At 34.5% G+C, this 25,654-nt stretch overlaps 1 protein-coding gene across 2 annotated transcripts in view; it reads left to right on the top strand.

Annotated features, from left to right (window-relative positions):
* ATRNL1 (attractin like 1) overlaps positions 1-25,654 on the top strand; it is a 568,892-nt gene that overhangs the window by 160,537 nt on the left and 382,701 nt on the right. For both annotated transcript variants that reach the window (XM_026069767.1, XM_026069766.1), the window contains exon 19: positions 402-539. In XM_026069767.1, coding sequence (XP_025925552.1) covers positions 402-539 — 138 coding nt within the window. The remainder of the gene's footprint in view (positions 1-401; positions 540-25,654) is intronic.

Below are 25,654 nucleotides of genomic sequence, written 5' to 3'. Positions count from 1 at the left end.
CTCCATTGCAGTAGTCATGCAGTACCTCACAGCAGGCTGCATGTAGGCATGGGGATTTCATTTGGTGTTGGTGACTTACTGCCTGTTAACAGGTTTCTTTAGTGACCAGGCAGCTTTTTAAGTCTACAAGGACTGGATTTAGTCAGTCACAATGGTACAAAAGACTTTCTCATGAGCCTTAGGCTAACAAGTCACTACGTACTCAACTTGTGCGGTCTTTTGGGAATTCATGTCTTGTCTCAGTGCTATTTTAAGTAGATTCTGTGTCAAACTGTAAATATATATGCTAGTCATCAGTCAGGATTAACCTCTTTAAAATTGCATTGTGCTCCAACTTTGTAATCACATGACTTTATTTGCAAAAGCAGTTTAGTAATGACTTTTTAAATGTTATATTCTAGCTTGCCAGTGTAATGGCCACAGCACCTGCATCAACAGTAATGTTTGTGATCAGTGTAAAAACTTAACAACAGGAAAACAGTGTGAAACATGCATGCCAGGATACTATGGGGATCCCACAAATGGAGGGCAGTGTACAGGTAAGTCGTTCTGCTGGTAGAAAAGAATTTGGAATGACATTTTCTGTAATGTGTGTACCAACTTCAGTGGTTAAATGTTGATTAGCTACTAAAGATGATCAGCTAAACTACTGATTGAAAATCCAGATTAATCTTTTTAAGAGAACCTTTGCATTCGCAATTATGAATTGGTTGTTGTCATTTGATCTGTACACACTAAGACCAAGAATCTGATTTAAACATGCTGTCGCAGTAGGGCAAAGGAGGCATTGTGGGAGCAACACATGATCAGTCATGATACTTCAGAGAGGTATTATTTCATTCTGTATAAACCCTCCTTGCAAAAGCAGTAAGAATGTCACTGTATTTATAAATGAAATTTAGTAACTAGAATAATGCCCGTTACCTGCAGAGATCCCCATTTAAGAGCTAAGTGATAGTTTGCTTTCTATTCCTCTGTTTCTTTACTTGTTGCTTTACTTTGCTAAGAATACGAATCCTAACGCTGCTCTTCTCCCTCAGAAAAGTTTTATTCATTTGGAAAATATTTTGCATGTATGATGCTCATTCTAATGAATAAAACAGTTTTTACTTGTAAAATATCAACTCTGAAAGTGGCTATGCAAAAAAATGACAAGGTACTCAACTAATCTGTTCATAGTTGTGTTGGCAATCTGCAGCCTTAAAACTGTCTCCTGACATTGTTACTCAGAAAAGAACTTGAGAGAGAGAGTGAGAGAGCAGATTTTTTTTATCTTGTCAGTGTTTACTGTAACAGCATTAGTTTTGTCTTTGCTATCCTGTTGAAAGCAATATGGCTACAGCCATTGCTGGTTTGTCTGTGAGACCACAGATGAAAGCACAGAGCATGAGGCCTGAAAAACTTTTTTGCAGAACCTTCAGTTCTAGTGATAATACATAAGAGAGGAAACGAGCTAATCGGCTTTTAAAACTTGATTTACAGACCTACCAATCAGGCAAAAATATGATTAAAATAATCCTATTTGGCATAATCATTGCAGGATAATAACTGTGCTATTTTAACAACCTGACAGTATCACAAAAAAGATCACCCAAGTGTGTATATGGGGAGGAGGCAGCTGTTCACTTTTTTGAGAATCCCTTTCCCAGTCGCACTTATATTAAATTGTTTTTGGTCTCTCTGTGAATATCACAATGAATGGATCTTCACAGTGAATGGAGTAAAAATAATTGTTCATTGTTTACAATGAATAGTTGTAAAATAAACCTTTTTTTAAAGTCCATTCAAGTTATTATGTCTTACCATTGCGGTTTGAGGAGATTCCATGTGATATTGTCATGCTCAGTTACCTCAGAAAAAGAGTGAGTTTTTATAAGGGATACATGAACAGGAAGAATTAATATGAAATCTTAATTCTGTGGGCTTTTTTTTCCCCAGAAAGGGCAGCTAGATTTAAAAGTAGGACTTGGATAGCATAATGCACTTAGTACATATAGTATTTGTCTCCGTATATTACTTCCTTTGAAGATTTAGGTCTCCCCAGAAATCTATATCATCACCTTTCATTAAGCTACTGTGGGAAGGTGGTCTAGATTATCAAGTTTGTGGAGAAAGGTATCTCTTTCCAGGTGTTAGTGAGACTTGTCATGAGCAGAGAAAAATGGAGACAGGCCCGTGACTCACCTAGAACCTGTCATGAAAGACCTAATGGAGGTAGAAATGATATTATACTTTCAGGTAGAGAAAAATGAATCTTTCTGTCATTAGAACTACTACTTGCAATTTTAATAGGCTGCATATTCTTCTGTTTTATAGTGTGTCAAAATCATTTTTGTCATCTTGTCATGTACCTGATGTCATCAATGTCTCTAAATAATTATCAATGAAAGTAGCAGCACTGTGCTTTTATTCTGTTATTGGAGAGCTAAATGATTTCATCCTAGCCTGCTAGTGTATTGTTAATTATGATGCCATATAAAGTAATGTGACTTATTTTGATATACAGCTGTAACTTGCTAATGGTTTCCCTGTATGTTAATCTATCTCCTATGCTTTCATTAAAATTTTTGTGTGTGATATATCAGTTGCTGTTTTGAAAGAAGTGCTTTTGTAGAAATATGTGATGCTAGCTGAAAAATTATGAATTTAACAGATCGATAAGTCTTATTCACGCACAGTTTAAACAGAAAAGCCCTGTACACTGAGGATTGTAAGTTACCATATTCTATCTGTTTAGTTTTGTAATTGCTGCATTCGTGGATTCTCCTTGATAAGAAAGTGAGAATGAAATCTAATACTCCATAGGGTATTTGTATATTGCCATAGGGTGGCTTTCTTACTTGCACGGATGATTTCAAAGTCAACAGCAAATCCTCCTGTGTGTCTAAATAGGGGGATATTTTCAATATGAAAACCCATCAAGGTAGCTGAGATTGAATTTAGTAGACAGTGAGAAAAGTTTCTCCTGTGAATATTTCTCTTCTAGTATTGATGTTTCTTTAAGTGGACTTTTGCTTCTCAAGGAATATTTATTCATTTAAAGCGTTCACTTCTTCCTCAGCAATTTAACATGCAGTAGTCATTATATGAAGCTACGCATCTGGTAAACTCAAGCACAATATGTTGAAAGTGTGTTCAAGGGGATGGAAAGTTTAATGTCTACCCCTATTGACAGTTGCACATTTTGCTGGTGCTTTATGAAGCTTTAAATAATTCTTAATAGATCTCTTATTTCCTGAAGTTGACAAAATGTTCTTTTGCTGTCTATAGCACCTTTGTAGCAAAGTGATGTATTAATATAGTTTTATTCTTCAGGGATACATCAGCTATCTAACCAAATAAGTGTTCCATCACCCCTAGTGAATTATGTGTAATGCAATAATGGCTAAAATCAATTTATAAGACCAGTAAAATTACACATTTTATGACCTGTTTTTTCAACCCTAGTTACGTATTACTTTAAGGGTTCATATTTTTATTGGTAGACATGATTTTAATGGCAGTTAGACTAAAGAATGCTTTAAAAATTAAAGATAATAATAATAATTGTGAGGCTTTATCTGCATTCATGTATTATATTATGTTGTAGAGAGCCCATAAAAAAGTTTAAGCTGTTAAGCTATTTTGATGAATCTAACCACTGTGAACTGTTAGATTTTCTTCAGTATCATGAATGTTTTGTTCCTATGGTATTGGTGCCCAAATTGTGGTCCAGGGATTTTGGTCATCAACAGAGAATGGTCAGATCACTTTTGTTTGGGTTTAAGAGGAATTTGGAACCATAGTTGAGATCAGGACCCTTGTTTGTCAGGCAGTGTGCAAATCTAAAGAAAAAAATCTTTGTCCAGAAGAGCTTTCCAAGTAATGAAGGAAGATGAGCACAGAAATGGACAGTGTAAGTGGTAACAAGTGTTTTTTTAAAACATGATAATTTCTTGTAAATATGGTGTTTTCCTTTTTTTTCCTTTTCTTTCTGTTAATGCTTTTGGTAACACTGAGGAAAAAAAATAGAAAATAGCTGCAATAATTAAAACAATACTTAAAGTTAAAGCATAAAGAAAAAAGATACTCCTGGAAGAAAGGGCAGCCCAGTCAGAAGCTGATTTTAAGTGTGGCTGAAATAGTTGGAAAATAAAAAAGGAAATGGTATGGGACAGCCAATCAACAGAGGAAAAAACATCATGAACTGAAAAATGTTGTCTTCGTAGTCCTTGCTTCTGTCACTTTTCTCTGCTGCTGCCAGCTGAGTTTCTGGCTGGATCCTTTCAACGCTGCTTTCTCTTAAGACTCATCCTTCTGTAGGAGGGTTGAGACTGCCTGAGCATGTTGTACATTTTTCTTTAGAAATTAATTCTGAACTTGAATGAATATAGCACTCTAGTAGGGAATAGATTATGAGTTTTGGTCTAAGCTCCAGTTCTGTTTATCCCTTTTATCTGATTATTCTTTAGTAAAGAATGTATAAGTAGCCCTTGAGCAGCTCTTGGAGTGCTAACTGCAGTGTTGTCAGTTTGTTAGACATATTAATGAATCAAAACCACTAGTGGTCTAAGCAGAGTTAGGCACGCTCCCATGATGACTCTAAATTGTGGTGAGGCTTAGATGATAGGGAGGCACAGCTCAGCATTGTAGGCTTCTGAGCAGGTGAAGCTATCCAGACGTAGAAACCTAGGAAACTGTAGTCCAAAGTGTTGAGATGGAAAACAGGTATTCGGAATCCCTGTGATTCATTGCCTAAATTCTGCTCGAGTCCCAGCTGAGATGCAATTTAGAAGACATGAACATCAAAATTCAGTAAAAGGAAATTCATATTTAAATACTGATGGATTCTGGAAATGAAGGAGCTTTAGCTGAAGATGGGAACAGATACTGGCTTGCTCTGTTAGTGTTATATTTTCTTCAGGGTCATCTTCTCTCATGTACTGCATATCTGGGAAATGTGCAACAGTTATATAAATTCTAGAACAAATAGACTAAGACATGTACTACAGACTGGAGGATAAAATAACGGGAGAGTAGGGAAGATTGCTTGGAACAATTTTGTGCTGTCTTAGCAAAATTTGTTAGCATTATTTTCAAACTCATTAATCATCTACTTAGTTGTCAGTGTTAAAAAAAAATTACTCTAGCTGCTTATCATCTTGTCATGTTCTTTAAGTGAGATATTTTTAAAATTATTCTTAAAATGTATGAGATGGTAGGGGAGAATTCTTTTCAGTAACATATGACACATGCTGTGAATGCATAATACATTTACTAATAAGATAACCTAAGCTCTTTGCTGTATTGCCATTTTTTTCCTAAAATGATAACATCCCAAACAATGTTCAGTTTTTCCATAACTGCGCTACCATTGCTGTTGGTTTTTCAGTAGGAGTAAAACTCTGAGTACCAGCACAGCAGGAACATTATTTTAACTCCCACTGCTCTCTGAGCAGCCTAAAAACGCATGATGCTTAAACACTGATCACTATTCGGTAAAAGCCCTCCTACCTGGGAGGCTATACAGGTGAGATTTTTAAGTAAGTCTCTATCATATTTATTGCCATTATAAATCTGTCCACTTCTCTACTATCATATGGTTGGACATTTTCAACACCAAAGGCAACAGCTTTCCCCACATATACCAGAGTTTATAATCATCCTGTTTAAAAATGTTAACTTAATTGCTGATGGAAAACATTTGTTTGATTATTTACCAGATAGTCTAATCTGAATGTTGTATGTTTTCACAGGATATGAATCAATCTTCAAACTATTAGCAAAAGCAAAGATGCTTCTAGTAAATATGCACGTTGTGTGCATCAAATCAGTAGTATCTGCTGGAGCTAGCTGAGGGGTCTGGATGCCTTTTGTGTTCCTCCAATACCTGTGAGTGTAAGTGTAATAAATCTGAGCTTTTGCTGTTCTTTGGAAGCATCTGATTCTGGAGAAGCATCTTGTTCAGTTCTCTACTTCTTTCACATGTTTTGTAACTCAATTATTTTCACATTTATTTATATAAGTGTGCATATAGCTGTGTTTATGTGCATAAGTACACACCTACACATACTTCTCCCTGGATTCATTCCGCAAAAGCTTGGACATCTAAGCATTAGGCACCCAACTTGTATATGTCTAAATTAAGTGCCTCAAAAGGTTTAAAAAAAAAAAAAAAAAAAGTGATAGGTATCATGACAAGATTAAGATCTTAGACAAGGTTTCTTAACTTTAGGTACCTTGAGTTAGGTGAAATAGACCCAGGCATTATAATAGTAGTCTAGTTATAATTTCTGTTTATTTCTGTTAGCCAGAAGAAGAAAAAAGAAAGTTAGTGACTTGTTTATACTCAAGATCCAGCCAAGACCAAGACAGAAAGAAAATTCGTGGAGTTCAAATCTTGTTGATTAAGGAATGTGATTATTCTGCTGAGCATGTCAGCTAACTGAAAATGGTCCCCTTGTTTTTTAGTTTCTAAAGATGCCTGTTGGGTAGATTTACAGATTGTTTTTCCTCTGGCACTAACCTTCAGCAACAGCAACAGTAACTTTCATAACGTAATGTTTTCATTGTGATGCCCGTGAAGGAACCAATACTGACTTCCTCCCTCCCCTGCCTCCCCAAAAGAACTACTGCTGAAAGCTACCTTGGGCACCATCAAGCACAGAGCACTGTTCCTGTAGTACAGAAGGGCAATCGGTGTTAGATAACTTGAAAAAAAAACAGTCTTATTTACAAGGAGCACGCGTGCATTACAGAGGGATTTTTGTAGGCAGTATATCTAAGAACCCCCCCAGTCACTTCAAAGTAGTTCATAGTCTGATTTATTAGAACACAGGCATAATACACGTGAACAAGATTATCTGTAGAAAATGAGGAGAGGCGAACTAAGGAAAACGACTGGAAGCAGATCTACCTTTCACTACCAGATCGTTTCATTGTGGTTGTCCTTCTTTCTCATTTCCAATCCAGCAACTTCTTGCAGTGTCCTGAGTTGTAAAAAATGCTAAATAATCCATGCTACACCTTAGGAAAGTCCATTTTTGTCTCTCACCAGTTTGTTTTGTTTCTGCTCCTTGATACAGACAGACCTCTTGGCTCTTCTCTGGGGAGCCTCTTAGTTTCTACTCATGCTTCAGGTTTTCTGCTTCTTGTCATCTTTTCTTTCAACCCAGACTGCTGCTCCCCAAAGATTTTGCAAAACTGTTCAAAGTAACTCATAGTATCCAGGACAATGTAAACAGGCAGTCTTTTCTCCTTGCTGCTGAGCTATAATAATAATAAACTATATATATTGTTATATATATATATAAAACCTTGTATATTAAATTATAATACAGCAAATTATATAATTTCACACATTATTGAAAGCAAACTTTCTTTTTATAAAGAAAAGTAAATAGTGTGAAAAGGAAAATTTAATTTTTGGGTTTCTTTTTTAAACTAAAATATGCTGTTGCCTATTTATTTGGTAGAAAGTTATCAAGTAATTTCCTTTTAGTCTTATTTTTCTAGGTTTCAAAAAGTTACACAAACAATGAAGGAAATAGAAAAGCAGCAGTTTAAATTTTTCACATTGCATTTAAAAACTAAGTAGTGATAGTGCTGAAGTTGGATGTGTTTTGATGTTGCTTAGGGCAGATGTAAAGAAGAATCAACCTAAATATTCTGAGTATAAATATCTTAAATTGTATTTAAGGCAGTAAATTTAAAAACGGAAAAAATTATCTCCCTAAGAATCATTTTATTTAGTAAATATCATAGCACAATGACACAATATTTGAGTTTTAGTCTCAAAGCACCTATAGGTCTGTATGTGTGTATACACACACACATATATATATATATATATGTATTTATATACACTAATATATCCTCATACTAGAAATTGTATGATGCTACTCAAAATAGGCAAAACTAGGCAGATGACCTTGTCCTGAGAAATGATTTCTAGGAGGGGGAAAAAAATCTTAGATTTAAAACTTTATCAAGCATCTTTTCAGCAATCCTTTGCAAATAAAATTATTTTGTTCTGTAGCTGTTCAGAATTTTATGACCTGATTCTGCGACAATCTAAGGACATCGTAAATATTTTCTGTTCCTAAAATGGGAACTGAAGATTCTAATACCTGTGAAGAAAGTCCCAATACTGTTGCCTGTGAAAGACGTATTAGTTACTTTTCAGGACTGTCATAAAATGGCTATGCAATGGAGGGATATGTTCTCTTTAACAACACACTTGAGTATTCTGCAGTCATTTCGAGTTGTTGCAGGTAGTTCATGCCAGCAGACTGAACAGTGAGAAAGTAATAATTGTTGTGTTTTAGATTAAATTTATAATCTCCTTTTAAAAAGGCTATTTTATTATCAGCAGCTATGTTAGGCTGGCCAGGAAGATTTGAAAACCTTGCCGTACACTGAGGCATTAAAGACTAAAGGTTCAAGAGCTTCTGTTCTGCATGTCCTGTTATTTTACAGGAATTCAGTGTCTGTAATATGTTTGTACAGTAGCTTTAGGCTCATCACAGTGTGGTTCCATGCACCTGTCCTAAGGGAAGATAATGCCTATCTCAGAAAACCTCAGAAGAGCTTTTCAGATCTGTACTTATGTTACCACTAATCTCCCTTCTTATCAAATATTTATGCAGTGATCTATAAGAAACCTCTGCACTGCCTTTATATTCATTGGTTGGTTGAAGATCTTCATATGCGAAGTTGGAATAGTGTCTCATAATGCCTTGATCCAAGTCATTTTTTTTCATAGGATTGGTTACGAGCTGACCTCAACTAATATGAGTGTTCATGCTAAATTTTCTAAATCTCTAATAAGTTTTCTTTGGATTCCTTCATTATAATGTTTTATGATTGCCTCTATGTTTTCTTAGAAATGCACACAAAACTGAACTAGATATGTCTTACAAGTAGCCTTTGAGAAACTCTGTAGAACAATAACTTCTCTGCTCCAGTAAGATGCTCTTTATTTTGTTTCACCCACTTACATTTAATTCCATCTCCTTTGGAAAATGGAGATAACACTGTTGAAAGGGAGGAGACACGTTACTGTCTATGACTGGCTCCGCAATTCCATCAATTTTGTATTGACTTATATTGTGGAAGAGATGATCCAGTGCTTGGATTCCCGATACCTTTCTTGTTATGCTGTAGTTATCCATGCTGCCTCTGGGTTGTAGCTTGAATCACTCTAGTGCTAAGGCCATTCAAAATCTAAATCAAATTGCAAATGCACCATTTACATTATGTGTTACTACGGAAGTGGGTTACACCATCATTTCGAGGTCTGCAGTGGCAGCTAGTATATTTCTGTGTAGAGTTCAAGTTTGTTTTCTTGTTTTGTACTCTGAAAAATCTTCACTTGGAAGTTTTTTTTTTTTTTTTTGTCTTATTCACTAGATTCTGGATTTGTTTAACAGCTGTACATGTGGCAAAGCACACTTCTGTCCCAAAATGTTCAGTGGATTGAAAATTTTTAAACACTGGATGGACTTTTATTTATTAACTGTTAAGAGAGGATCACATTATAGACTTCATACTCTGAGATCCAAAAGAGCATTTGATGACTGAACTGACATGCAGCTCTGTCAAATGTTATGTGGCAAAATCAAAGAGACTGAGAAGAACACAGCTTCTGACCTAAGTGAGCCAAACTCTTAGTTTTGAATCAACGAGTTTTAAAGTTCTTTTTTTCTGGAATACTTACTGAGGCACCTAATAGTCTTTTCCTGCATGTACCTAGCCACTGATTTTGCTGAACTGACCATCAAGGCACCTATTTTTTGCCTAAACTGATTTGCTACTCTGAAGTTTGGCATTCTTTTGTCTGAAAGTTGTGTGTAGTATGCCTAGTATGTGTGATCTCATATGCACTGAGATCATCTGAGAGTATGTGAACTACCATTAATTTTATTTAGAACTAGGATGGTAGGAGCAGCATTTACCTTTCATTTAAGTATTTCATGATTAGTGTGCTCATGCAGCAAATGAAAGACGTAGGGTCCTTTCCCTTCTCAGAATCAAGGGATTCAAAACCAAGATTGTTTGATTCTAGGAGTATATCCTGATTACTTGGTTATAGTCAGAGTAGACTAAACCATCAGACCTTCCACTGAAGCTGAACCACACTGTACAGTCAAGAAGCCTGGGCTCAGAAGGAAACAAAAGAGAAGACAACTAGGAGTAATCACTGGCATCAGTCAGATCCCTGAGACCACCAGAAAAATGGTCTACTAGTCACAGCTTAGAGCTAGGAGAACGATTTTCACTCCCAGTCCTTTATTTTATCCACTAGCTAATGTAAAAGGTAGAAGCAGTCCTAGGAAACAGTCTGTGGGCCACAGGTTGCTAGCTGTCAAGCTCCAAGTACCATCTTCACATGGGCAACCCACTCTAGAAATAGATATATGTAGCTCTTTAACGTTTCCTACTGGCTTCCTTATTTTTTCCTCTACTCAGGCTGCTGTTAAGCTTTTTAACTCTTTCCATTTGCTATTTGGGGAGCTTGGATGTCAAACTGAGAGGAGTGAATTCTGTTGCCAAAGCTGCAAGCCTAAAATAGGTTTCATCGTACCTAATGCCTTCGTAATGAAATCTCATTTGGTAGCCTGCACTTGAAGCTTTCCTGGCTTCTGATATCCACCACTGATACCGCTTGCAACATCTGTTAATAGCAGTTTTCTATGGAGAACAGTTACAAAGTCTGTCATTTTGATGAAAATATGTAGGAATTATTATAATATGTAAGCCGTGTTAACCAAGGGAACAAAAAATCCTTTGCTCCATAAAACCACACTGTAAAGAAAGAATTAATAGATCATTTCTTATAGTTACTGGAAAATTATATGCTTGTAGTTGGAACAAAGTTATTAAAATAGACCTGGTTTTAACTAGTGTATTCATTTTTTTAACATTAAACTTTTCTGCTGTTCTGACCACAGAGTGGTGTCGTGAAAGGAGTGATGCACTTCACTCGTAAGAGGGAAGCAGCGCTATGTTTATTGCAGTAAGACAGCGACTTAACAAAGTTCAATCGTAGATAAGAACGATTTAATGAGGTTCGATTGGCAAGGTTCACTCAGTTATTTACTGCATGAAAGACAGGATCAGATGCGTGCGCAACGGAGACCCTCCCATTGAGTCATGAGGTTCAGACTGGACCCCCTTGCTTTCTAAACTCCTTCAGAGAGGAGCCTAGGTGCAGCTGAATCCAGTCCTAGTCTCAGACTTGGTCAACGGTTATGTCTAAGGAATTATGTGCACAGTTAGTCAGAGATATAACTCAGCAAAGTTTTGAGAAATTCGCAAAAGTTCAGCATGCTATTAATCACTTACCAAGGATCTGTCGTGGGTCAGGAATCTCTCAACCTTGAGGAGTAACCTTGAGAGGCGTCCCTGCTCAAGGGGAGGTTCTGCAGTGCAGCCTGCTGCCGTGCAGGAGAGCTCCATGGGCTCTGGGCTGCCCCCTATTTATGGGGGGGGGAATGATTGACTCATAGTCATATTTGCATGCTAGATGGGTTTTAGTTGGCGCATGCTCAGCTAGCCCCTGTCTACATGCTGTTTACAGGGAGGTCCGGTTGAGGGGCAGAGAGCACATCAGTGGGGGAGGTGTCACAAGTGGTGATACATGTTCAACAACATGTTTTTCATTTAGTAATAGTTGGTTTTAATAGCTGCTAGTAATTGTTGGTTTTAATAACACAAAAGCTGTTGTTCCTAGCTGTTAATCTTCAATGAGCAATGATCCAATGTTTTGCCCATATATCATGAATTATTAAAAAATGAAAGACAAGTGTTCACAGTTCAAATTAATATAACAAAATACATTTCTGTATCAAATGATTATATGAGGAAGGTACAAATTTACCTTGAAGGTAAATAGAACATCTGAATTCTGGCTCTGAAGCAGTCATCAATTTTTCCTCTCATTGAGTCTGGCAATCATGTAAAAATTGTTTATTATATTTAGGTTAAAAAATCAAGCTGGAGTACAACATTTAGTTTTGTAATAAATGGTGTATAGATTGTTGCTAAGAAATTTTTAAAAAGCACAATTTTATGTATTTTTATTACAGTTTCTCTCTTGTATCTAAGTTTTCAAAATGGGAAGGTGTGATGTATTCAGCTGCAAGAGTCCAGCCAATAGAAAAAGGAGGCATATACTTGCTGGTGGAGTTGAAGCTGTTTTGTAATCATTGATGCCTCAAGTGCTTTTTAGGTGGTGGTGATATCAATGGCAAATTTTGCAGGAGACATGTTTGTGCACATGTGGCCATACAACATGGCAGAGAACAATAATAAGACAACAGATTTGGAATATTAATATTATAATATTATTATTTATTGTGATATTGTAATATTAACAATATTGTAATAATAGGACAACAATATTGTACAAAATAAGAGTGGTATAAGGTATTTATTATCTAGGTAACATCAACAAGACAAGAGCACCTACACTGTTGAGAAGCAGTGAGGGGAAAAAACAGGCTATGACAGAAACACTGTGTAGACTTTCTTCTATTAGTTTTTAATAGAACTGTTAAAGTGAGATTCAGGGTTTAACTTCCTATCAGGAAACAGGTGAGTTGGTGATTTTTTACTGCTGTTGCAGATGGCTGAAAAATTGACCTTTTGGCTCTTACAACAAAATTCTGTGTTGAAGAAGTTTCTGGTTTAAAACCCTGTATTCAAGGGCCTTGAGTCCTGTGTTGGGTAAGACTGAGGACAAAGATCTTTTAGCTTCTATCTGCAGTAAAAACTGACAGAAACTTAGTAATCATAAATGAACACAGTATCCTTGGCTATCAGTAGTATAAAGAGCATCAGAAAACATTTTCTTCTTCATTTACTTAAAGTAGAATTAAGAATGAACATGATTTTGTAGGAGTTTTGATGCACTTAGGAAAGGACATGGCAAATTGGGATAGAATTTTTATGCAGCTTTTGTATTTAGCATTTTTAATGTCTAATAGGCAGAGAATTGCAATTATGGAATTCACAGCTGTTTTAAAGATAGGGTTTTTTTTGCCACCTGATCATCAGATGGCTAAAATTTTAGAGAAAACTTTATATTGGTAAAATATGTTCTAGAAATTTTTTTTCATAGTGATTTACTTGATGTAGTTAAAAATCAGTAGTGTCTTTTAGGTTAGGCACTTTGTGGTTATTTGTATAATAACAGATACACAGTTGATTAGAGGTTTAAGTTACAGGTGCCAAGAGTCTATATGAATAAAAGTATTTTAGATAAAGTAAATGTTGGGAATCAGTGAACAAACAGTACAGTATGCTCCATTTTTAGTGAACCAAACTTTCTTCAGGCACTGGAATATGAAACTAAGTTAAAATCTTCCAGTTCTACTGTTTGTTTTGTACCTTGGTTTCTAACAAGCAGTGGGTCACTCATTCATAGTAAAAAACAACAAAAAAACCCTCTGTGGTAAGAAGCTGTAATTTAAAATTGTTCAGAAAAAGAAGAGCTTACATGCTGCTAAATCCCAACAGAAAGTATGATTTTACAGTATGTTTTTTTACATTTTACAGTAGTGTTTTGGGGGTTTTTTAAGTGTTAAATAGACGTAACGACACCAAATGCTAATTTTTATATAATACCTTATTCTAGAATAAACATGCTTTGTGTTATCTGAAACAGTGAAATGTCTTTTAAGTAAAAGAAGGCTTCTTAGTTCATATGAAATACAAGGAAAAGAGATCATAGCACAATAATGTATTCAAAGAAACTTTATATTGCTTTTTGTAGAGGTTTTTTTAGAATAAGCCTTTATAGAAGGCCTTTTCTCCCAAGTATGTTTTTAGAAAATTTATTTGCTTTCTTTAGTGAACACTGCTTACTGAACAGTATTCAAGATAGTCTGAATACTGAGTGAAGAAAACGCCTGTACTTGGGTTTAGTTTTGAATTTAAATTAAATTCAGTCCAATCTAAATGTATTCCAAATAAATTTCATACTATTAAAGCAGAAGAAAGGTGGATTAGCATCAGAAAGTTAGCTGAGGAAGTTGAAAAAAGATATCTTTAACAAATTACTGACCCATTTTTTTTGTCTGCTGAAATAGTTGTTAATTTAGTGCTGAGCAAACTTTATACTATTAACTGTTATGTATGCATATCATTTTCTTTTTGCTTTGTTGTAGATGAGCTGTATTATAAAGAAGTATGATTTCTAGCATAATTAATTGTAAATTAAAAGCAAAGAATCAACTAAAAGTAGGAACCTTTTTATAGATATGTTTGTATTCCATAAAATACTTAGGCACAAAATAACCCTAGGTAAAGGAGCTGGCGTTATACTTGAAGGAAAATGTCATTGTAAAACTGTTACAGTTTTTTGGGGAGGGAAAAAGAAACCCTTGAGTATGACATTCTCATGCTAAACTGCCAGAGAGAAATTTTTTTGGTGTCTGTGGGATTTCATAGGATATTGAGAGGATATTTGGCTGAGTTGATCTTTTTGATAACTTACCTTTATTGCCTACAGAAGACATTTATAAGTCTTTTGTAAAGCACTGAAAAAGAAAAACATTTTTAGATAAGGCTTGACTTTTTAACTTTGATTTTCCTTATTAAATCAGGAGGCATGTTCTCACTGCAGAGTGGTATGATTTTCAGCAAGCATGGGAAAGTATTAGTCCATGTATCAGCTGAGGATTGCTATTTAAAGAGTCAGTGTTTATACAGAATTACCAACTGACTGTAAGTGATATTACAGTTTTCAGTATACTTCCACTAGGATATAACAAAATGGTCTCATAATCTTTCTAAGAATTGCTTGATATGTTGGGGTTTTATGGTCCTTTTTTTCTCGGACTAAATGCAAATAAAACACAGTCATCCTACAAAAGTGTTGAAAATTGTCATTATGGTTCTACTTTTTAAATACCAAGTTGGGAATGTAAAGTTACAATTTCTTTAGCAGCCATAACTTAGTCTAATTTTACACATTGTTATACATTTTTATAGGTACAATAACTTTTACTTTACTTACTTCTGTTATTTGAAGATCTTAAGCACAGTTTTGCTTAACATAGCTGGGGGTAGTGGTGGCAACAAATTTTATGTTTAAATTCAATATAAACAAGCTTTCTTACTTGATACTACTGTAGAAAATTTATCCTGTTACAAATTCATTACTTTCATTGCTTCTATCCCCTCAGCTGCCTTGTCTTTCAGAAATAGATATCGGATATTTTATTAGCTCTGAAACTGAAACAGAAAAGGTGCATAATACATATAGTATAGAAGAGGTTATATCTGGGGGTAATGTTCTAAACTTCAGTTATACAAAAAAAAATTATATATGTATATATGCACACACGCACACACACAAATATATATTTAACAAGTATTTAAACACGCTTAAACTAAGGATATGCTTAATTTAAAAAACTGCTTTAAGTTCTTTTCTGAGGTGGTGCTAGATGTAGAAATAATCCTGTTAATATAAGGATATTCCTGGTCTTTTAAGACTAGAGAAGAAGAGAAAATCAAATGTGTGGTATTTGTACACCTTTGCTGTTCTTTAAGATACGGTTGTTTCAGTAAGATTAACATCATGTGGAACTCAATCTCCAGGCTGGAAATCAGCCCGAAACTAGTCAGATCTAGTTAAAACTTAATTGTATATATTTTTTGTAAAGATCCAATCAGATGCTAATAGATGAAGAGACATTTAATAAGGGTTTAATTATTTAGCAAAGAATGACTATGTTAGCAGTCCAGTCATAAAAGCCTAAGGAAAAATAATCAGTTATTAGTTCTGAAGCAGTCCAATATGGAAGGAGAATTTCTCATGCAAAATGGGAAGCACTAGAAATCCTGTTGGTTCAATTATACTCAAGTTTGTGGCAGAATTTGCTGCTGCAAAAGCAAATGTGTCTGAACCCTACAACATTTATAGCTCTGTCAGGAAAGCAACAATGCTGGTAGTACAACCAATAGCTCCCCTTTTCCAAAGACTTACAACTAATTGAAAGAAGAGGTTGCTAAAGAAATTCAAGGACAGAATTTCCTCTTATTTACACCACCCAAAATCAAAATTTGAAGTTAGTTACAGTTACAACAGTGTAACATATATGTGAGTGGAAAATTCTTTCGACTTCTACGTTAGCAAAAAATGTGGGATGTTTTGTAGCAATAACTGTGTCTATATGGCTGCATAATACTAATCTGGTCCTTAGGAGAGATACTGAAATACATTTTCATAATAATATATTAATAATTACCAAGATTTTCTTCTACCAAAACTAGTGTTTTTGGGGTATCTCAATTTTTTGAATTATTATCATTTTAAGAAACCTGATATTTAACAATCCAAACTTAGAGTATCTATATAGAAACTAGCTATATGAATATTTTGCTCAGTAGCTTTCAGCATTTTCTAGTTCTAATTGTTCAATAACTTGAGACCCCTAGTAAATGCTCTATTCCCTGCTTGTTCTCTTGCTGCTGTGCAATGTTTTCCATTATCAGCTATACAATATCTCAGCTTTCGAATCTTTTAAAAAATAACTTGGTGCGTTTCAGAAGACTTTCTTCTTTAGATTTTCTTTTTACTGTGGTTCTGGTATTTTGCTTCAGGATCTAGTTCTCTGGATTTTTAAATATAATCAAGAGGAACAAATTCGGTCTTCGTGAAGCTTAGTGTAACTGTGTTTAATTTGGTAAAGAATATGGCTAGTAGTGAACAGATGAAATCCTGGCAAATGTCTTTGAGTAAAAAAAAACAATTGCAGTCCAAAGTTATTTTCCTCCAGAATTCTATAATTTGTTTTATTATAATAATCAGAAGGTAAAAGTTAAATTCAGCCCAGTCTTGTGGTTCCTGACCATTAAAATTCTTTCTATTATTAAGCTTGAGTGAAATAAGTTAGTTGAGGTTTCTCTTTGGCTCCATTAAAGGAGATATTTTCCTGTGTAACAAATCTTTCTTTCTTTCTACTCTGCACAAACACAATTTAATTCTCTAGCTGTGTGTATATATATATATAGTAACTAATTTCATCTTAGCTCTGTTGCTTAAGCCTGATTCTTGTAGTGTGTTGGTTTGCATAAATGTAACTTCAGTGTCCATAGCAAAATTATTCCTGATTTACACCAGTGGAGTGAAAACAAGATAGTCTTTGTTTTTTTGCTAAGATAAGACTGACCTATTTCTGAAATTTTGCAAATGTTTGATCAATACTGGATATTTAATAAATTGAATCTAAACTTTTTTTAGACCTATGATGCAATGAAAGATATCTGAAATATTAGAATATCAACAGCTTGTACTATCTAAATCTCTTTAAGTAGCAGACATTTTGTGCTTGTTCAGCATCTTAGCATGAGAAATAAGAATTCAGGGGTCATTTAATTGATGACCACTTACACTTTTATTGGCACAGCAGAGATCCAGCACTTTGATTTATATTATATCCCTTTATCTCTTTTGTGCTCATCTGATCATTCTCAAGGATTAATGATAATCTTAGAATTGCTTTCATTGATGTTGTTGATCAAGTCCTCCTACATATTATTGTGTAACCTAGTTTCTGGCAATGATACAGGAGTTACTATGCATTTTTATCTTTGTCTTTTTTACTTCTATATGGTATAAATTTATTTTCTGAGATAAGGAATATTTATAAAATGGAATTCTTTTGTGTTGTCTTAGCTATGTATCAGTATGTTAACCTTCCTGATGAAATTTGTAAAGTCACTGCTTTACAAAAGATGTTCACAGAGGAGATAGAACATGATTTGAAAACTTTCAACTGTCCAGAAATGTAGTGCTTTTACCTGTTAAGTCTTACCTCTTTTTGCTTATTTCAAAATAAAATTAGTGTGGGTGATTTAAGGAAACATATTTTACTTTGTATGGAAAGAGATTTCAGCTGCTCACGTAATCACTATTTCTTGGCTGAGAAGGTGATAGCCTCCAATTAAGAGTTGGCAGCTATAAGCTAAAGATGACAATTTCTTAAACCAGTTTTACTTGATCCTCAGATGAACATTTGAGTGTGCTCACAGTTTTGTTTTCCCAAATGCAGTAGAAAACAGAAAGAGTAGTCATTTTGCTTGTTTGAAATTGCTAAATCTACCCTTTAAAAGATTTCTAGGTCATGAGAAATTCTTATTCTCTCACTACTATAACCACTCACAGCTTCTGTATTGTTCTCATAGTTTTATATACAGAGACATCTGCAATCAGTCAAAAGCATCAGCATCTCTGCTTGTAATCCTTCCTCAGGAAAGCCCCTCAAATATGTCTCTTGGCAGCTGATTAGTCTGACATGTAACATGTGGCATGGTAGCTTCCATCATCCCCTGCAATTTTACGGCATAAAAGAGTTAAATTTCTTCTTTTATTATTTGGCTATATGCCCTTCAGATTAAATGAGATCAGAGATTGCACATTGATTGGAGAGATATGGCAGAACTTTCCAGTGTGACGGCAAAGTAGAAACCTGTTTGAATCCCTGTGCGTGAAATATGCTACTAGAACACTAGGGAAGATTCAAGCAGTAATAGTTTTGCAGTAAAATGGTCATCCCTCTCCATAACGGGTCGTGGAAACCCCCTGCAGGCTGTTAAGAAAATAGCTTTTGAGGTATCCTGCAAAATATTTTCCTACTGGTAGAATGAAGATTCTTGAAAAAAGTCTTTTGTAATGGCATTTTTGTTTGATTGCAGTTGATTTCACCTTCATTTTCTGAGTAGTAAATGCAATACATTACAATGTCAGACTGCATTACTTATTTAAGGAAAAAGGCTTCACCCATAGATGAATGCATTAAAAATCAGCAGTATTTTGTACCTCCTAATGGCTGACACAGGGAAATGATTTGCTGACTTTTTTTACATTTTTGTGCCATTTTGTCTGATAAATTGTGTAAGACATTTCTCTTCTTTGGGCTTTTATCCTGAATGACCAAATACATACAAATGATTGCAATCACCAGTTGTTGATTTTAGTTGTTTTTCTCCTAGATTGGATTTTTTTTTTTTTTTTGACATTTAAAGCCACTGGGAATAGTTACTGAGTGGTTTAAATTGTTTTGCTTTTATACAGCCTTGTAATAATCTTTGGGTTTTTTTTCTGTTATAATTTAGGAAGATTCATATTTAGAGAAAGGTGAAAAAATAGCAGTCTTGATGAAAGGAGATTTTTAGCTAAAATTTTCAAAATGACCTGTAGAGAGTATGCTCTCCTTTTCAGGAAACTTTAAAAAGACTCAGTTATCAAAAATGTGCTAAGCCTTTGGTTTCTGAAAAACAGTCTCCTTAAATACATCTCATATTGGGCATGCAGCAGTGAAGACACTCCAAATTGTAATTTTATTTTTATTCTCAAAAAAAAAAAAAATCAGTGTTTCAGTCTTTAGGATTGTATTTCACCCTACAGACACTGTCTGCTGCGTCTGAAATTACTTCTTTTTCAAGCAATCCTAATTGTATCTTGCATCTTCACATGAAATGCCTCTTCACAAACAAGAAAACTAAGAGTAATTTAAGGAATAATATTTTAAATGTGATAAGCATATGAAAGAAATGTCTCTCTAAATGCTTGCTTGCTTGAAGATGGTGAAGTGTGCTACATGTTAGATTTAGAATTTAGTTTTTGACCTGAACTCACAAAACTCCCAGCTCAGCACAGTGCAAAATTGAATTTAAAGGTTATTTATTTTTTAATAACAGATTATATTTTATTTACAAGTGAGAAGAACGAGTGGCAAGAATGAAAAGCAAAACTGATATGTAGGAGGTGTTATGCTTATCTCAAAATAAAGCACTTTGAATAATGATTTCACGTGGAATTTTTCAGTTGATATGTTCATAGAAGGTGTAAAAGTTCCAGTTCATCACACAGATTAACATGGAAAAAATAACACTGCTGATGCTGTACTTCATGAGTTCTCATGAAGATTTTTTTGACTTGGCATGGTTTAGTGTAATGTTTAATAGAAAATACTGTCTATGCAGATTATTCCTGAATTAGAACAAGCCATAAAAATCCTATGCTATGATGTAAAAAATATATTAATTTAGTATTGGCATGAAAGAGTCATGCACAGCAAGACTCTTAATTGCTTAAGATTCTGTTTGATTCAGACCAAGAAAAAAAAATAAATCTGTTTTTTTCTTTTGTGTTGCCTTTTCATTATCTACTTGTATAAAACAAAATTACGGTTTTCAAAGCTGTATTTATAATATTAGCTGCTGATGATTAAAGACAGATTTAGTATGACTGCTGGAGGTATAATTATTACAAAAAAATTAGTTCACTGTTCACTTTAAACAGAAGAAATAATGAAATATAAACATTGCCAGGGCTATGTTGCCAAAGTGTAAGAATGGATTGAGAATAAATGCAACCCTTTAAATGGAGAAGGTTGCAATAGGATTATGTTGTTATAACCAAAATAGATTTTTGTTCTTGTAATAGAAAACCAGCATGCTGCTTGTTTCCCAGATAAAATATTTAGCAGGTTAGGTTATATTAATATTTAGCAGTTGGGTTTGTTTATTTTTAAGAATAAGTGTCCTACTTCCAGAATGTATATAACTTCAGAGTCCAAAATCTAAAGAAACTTCACTTGTGATTTCCAGATTGTTTTTCCTTTTTTAACTGTGACCCAGCATTATTTTTCCGAAAAAACTTGTTACCTAACTATTTGGATATTCAAATGACCTCAGTAGGCTTAGGGCATGGTTGGGTGAGATGGTAAAATTGTGTGTTGCAATGAATTTAAATACTGGAAAAAAGTTAAAATGACACTTGGTGCTTGGGTGAATTGCTCTTTCTGGAATGGGGATTGGCTCAGGACACAAGCATTCCTGTAAACAGCATGTTATCCTCTAAACCCCTGAGGAAGACCAGAGGGTAGGCTACACTGCAGTCTGAGAGAACCAATTTGATGCATGTTGAACAAATTACCATGCTGTGAGCAGTGACTAATTTTACAGAAATGGATGTCTGGGCGATGGGACATATGTGCCAGAACATGTGTCCAGCACAGATTTATATCCAGTATTGATTTGGGAAAACAATGATCCAATATTTCTGAATTTTTGAAATAGCTGACCTTGCTTTGAATGATATGTATCTGTTATATATAGGATTTTGGTGGTTGCAGAATTCCTGCAGATCCTAAATTTCTTATCATACATATATACATCCAAAAGCTGTATCCATGCCTTCTCCCTTTTCTCTCCGCCTGTCAAGTATGAGGCTTCACAGTCCTTAGTACTGTGTCTATAAAAATAGATATTTTTTGTCTGTTAACTGGTCTTATGTAATTTTAAAAAGTTGGTGTGAGACCAAAGAAAGAGAAATGACAAGATAAACCAAGGAGGATGAGAATTAGTTACATATAACATAATTGTTTTAACTAATTTTCTTGTGGAAAAACATACGTTGATCAAAACAACCATACTGAAAAGTTATGTTGCTGTTATTCATTGGCCATCTTCTTTTCAGCGGTGAAACAGTAGTGCGGTTTGAGAAGGTAGAAACATTGGAATTACATAGTCTTTCTCTCTCCTAAGCTCTTTAGAAAGCGTGGTGGGATGGTGAAGTACAACTGAGACTGTTTGGGGATATTACTGATACTATTTACTCTGTAAAGATAAGAAGAAATTAACATAGTTCTCCTGTGTAAAAAGATGATATTTAACATAGTACTTAGGACAGCAAATGTACTGCTCCTTTTTGGTAATGCCTCTCCCATTCTATAGTACATAGAGAAATAAAGTGCAAAAATATCTTCTATATACCTCTATAATGAAATTTTGATTTTGTAACTTTAATACTATTAATGTGTGGTGGTTTACATCAGTAATGTAAAAATCTTGCTCAGAAGGTCAGTTCTTGTATGAATAGGCTAATTGATGGACTGCTGAAGTGTACATTTACAGTGAAATTGAGCCTTACAATGCTATATCCAATATGTGTTTATACTTGCTTTTTGTTACTTAGCCTAGCTGAATGAGAAAGACCGTGTCTTCTTTTATTTATGTAACTTATGCTTTGCATATTATCATAATTAACAAAGTAGTACACCTCAATATTTAATAGCAATGTCATACTCTTTCTTTAAAAAAAATCTGCTGGGTGTCTTAAAGGAATTATCCATGTGCAGCTACTGGTTTAATAATCTCCAAAGTAAACAAACATACTAAGTTAAAGTATAATTTGTAGTGAGCTCCATTTGAAAGAAAATTCCTTCTTGCAGCTATATGTTGGAGATGGGGGTTGAGCAATAAATGTTTTTAAATTCAATTGTCTAAAATGCATACTTCATGAAAATGGTGATGTGTGTTCTTTTGTTGTCAGCATCAGCAAGAACATTTATTTGCTGAGCTAGCAACTCAGAAACAATCATGCTGTGGATTTATTATTTAATAAATTTTATAGGGTTGTAATTTTGCAGCACGGATTTACTTTACTGGATTACATTGTTTTCAGATAATCTTTCTGTTCCAATTACAATCTGCATGTTGTACAAAACAATAGTGTGAACTGCTGTTTGCCTGAAATAGTAGAAATTGCCAGGGTGTGTGTGGAGAGTATGTGTGTGTTTGGGGGACGGGGGGGAGGGAGTGTTGTGTTTTTTCTGGTTTTTAAAGCTCTAATGTTGTGATTTCAGTTAATAGGTAAACATAAGGTGGCAAAAATAGGCCAAAAAAGTACATATTTTAAGCAGGTTTATTATTATAAGCTGTACTTTTTTTGCATTTTTTTTAATATTTAATGATTGGTAAAATGTTTGCATGGTTGCTAAGTATTTAAAATAACTGTTTAAACAAAAATGCATATGAATGATATAAATCCAAGTTTGACAGAAACGCAGTTCTTTTACTGTCAGAGCTTGAATCATAATAATATCCATATAATTTGATGCATGCTTATTTTAAAGAAAATTTCTTATATTTTCAGTTAGAGAAATAGTACACCAAGGTTTCTAATGATAGAGTCAATAAAAATCTGTTAGACCCTAACAGTAATGTAGAAAGAATCATGAAATTGGGCTAACTTCATTGTTTCTGTCCAAACGAGCAACACAAAGTACATGTCTGCATGCAACAGTGCAATAAGAGTGGATTTGTGGCCTACACCATTTAGTAAAAGCATCTAACATCCACATTAAATGTTTTATGGATTTGACTTGGGAATAGCTCAAGTAGGATACCATAGACTGAACACCCCTAAGTGGCTGGAGTCCATGAGGTGAAATGCGTCTTCTGTTTTGGTTTCATTCTGATGGAATCAAGTTCATGGACTCCAAAACCACTGTGTGATACAAACCAAAGCATGATAAGAGGAGGATGACTGGGAGATTTGTTACAAAAGCCAACTCGTGATCTGTGCTAAAATAGTTGACAAGGGCAATATTAATGAGAAGATATTAACTTTAAATCTTGCCAGTCAACCTGGGAGATCCTTTCCAGCATATCTACAGAGGATTGTGTTTCTAAGGTATGCCCATACCAGAACTTGTTGAAACTCAGCCTGGAGGCAGTTTATACAATTTTGTTTGCTTAAGACTCGTGTTTGTCTTTTCTCTTGATATGATATGGGTGAATGACTGAGTGGCTCCAAAATACTGCATCTAAAGATTCCAGTCATACTTGCAAAAAGAATTTTTGTACCTGAGACAATTTTTTAAAATATGCAAATGTCAATTTTGGAATTTGATTTAAAGAATGTACACATATTTGGGTAGGAATTTGCAACATGAAATAAAATCTCCATCAAAATTGTACAGTATCTTTCAAATCAAAATATATCTTCATCTGTATTCTGTATCTCAGACTTTATTACATGTAAAATTGTGAGTGTTCTAATTCCCATCTTTTCTTGTCTCTTTAAGAGAAATACAAACATTGATACCAAGTTTTTCTGTTTCATGGGCTGCAAATTTCTTTTGGAAGGTATAAGACTAATCTAACTCTTGCCTAATAGAAGGTTCTGAAATCCAGCAGACAAAGGTGGCATTTATTGAGTCTTAAACTTAGCCTTATAATTTAAAAAACTCTCAGCACTGTGTGGATTATGAAACAGAGAATGACAGATGTACTACTTAACTCATGGAGAGAAAGAAGGCATGATATACTATCAATCCCTCTCATATCCTAGAGGTGTGATTATATCATTGAAAGCACATTGCTTGGAATTAACTTACTGTTAAAAATTGGTAGCGTTGTGGGATGTAGATTCATTTTTTTAAATGAGAAAAAAATTCTGTATACTTCATTTTAATCAGTTGGTTTGCAGAGATTCATCTGTGAATTCTGAATATTGAATATGACTACAGTTAAATTAGGAGGGAGTAGAAAATGTGAGCAGAATTTAATAACATTTCTAGAATGTGACTGTATATTAAATTGTTATAAAGTTAAAGCACGATTTCAAGTTAGTCTCTGCATTGATGAGTGTCGGGGAAGATTTGAGAGAGGATTAGTATCATTGCAACCTCCTGTATGTACTTAAAACAGTAGAATCTAAATCATTTTGTAGCCTTTCAGATAGTCACATCTCTTCAGTAACAGTCTTGTACTATGGTACAAGTTGTACATAGTTACTCATCAAGAGGTATAATGGTATTAGCAAGAGAAACTTGCCTCTAGATTTTGATTTTTTTTTTTTTTAAATGAGTATGTTTTTAATAAAGAAAATTTCAAGTTTAGAAAACTTTTCCCTGCTACGATTGTAAGTAAGTGATGTTGTATTTCTACTTCTACTCTCCTAAACATGTTTTAGAGATGTAGTACAAGTTCCTCAAATGCTTCAGCATGTGTCTCCCTGTGAAAGCAATATACATTTTTCCATTGACTTCAGTGACACCAGGCTTAGACCACTGCTGATACTTGGAAAAATTCTTTTCTGCTCATCTGGCTTGGGAAACAAAGGCCCCTGTTACCATCATCAGAACAATTCACTTGGACTCAATAGTTTCTAAGATAAGGGTAGTTTAGGATTTGCATTTGTTCTGGGAAAGGCTGCAGAGAATTTTCATCGTCTTTTTGTTACCTATCCAAAAGCATAAAGATTGCTTCTCTTTATTTTTTCTCTCTTTAAATTCTCTTCACTCGGCAGATCTGTGTATATAGGTGTGTTTCATCCTCTTAATGTTAAGCCCACTGTTAGTGTCTCATCTGCTCTCCCAAATCAAATCATTCATGTTAAGAATTAGACATCTTATTTAAAGCATAATCATGACAGAGAATGCATTGCTGTCTACCTAACATCACTTGAGAGACATGGCAAGGCAAAAGATTCACACTGTGCCTAATCAGACGTGTAAGAACCGTGGTTGTCAAAAATCCATGCTGAAGCATAAGGAAACTAAATGAGAGAAGAGCAAATCAGTTAAAAGAGGCAGAAACATGGTGAAATCATTAAGTGAGGAAGAAGTAGAAACTATCCTTACTGACTGAGAATCTCAATGGGATGGCTTAGTTAACTTTATTCAGAGTCATAGAAAATACAGTGTATAAATACAAAATAACAGGTATGTTAATTAAGATGGGATAAACAGGCCCAGAAAATCAAAGGAGATAATGTGATTCTCCCACCATCCAGCCTCAAGTAGTGTGAGCCTGGGGTTTTCAGTTAGGAATCTCTGCTTACTACCATACAGTTCCATGAAAATACTTA

This window comes from Apteryx rowi, unplaced genomic scaffold (assembly GCF_003343035.1).
Source record: "Apteryx rowi isolate R43461 unplaced genomic scaffold, aptRow1 scaffold_3, whole genome shotgun sequence".
Taxonomy (NCBI): domain Eukaryota; kingdom Metazoa; phylum Chordata; class Aves; order Apterygiformes; family Apterygidae; genus Apteryx; species Apteryx rowi.
The sequence above is the reverse complement of the archived record's forward strand: the minus strand, read 5'-3'. Positions and strand labels throughout refer to the sequence as shown.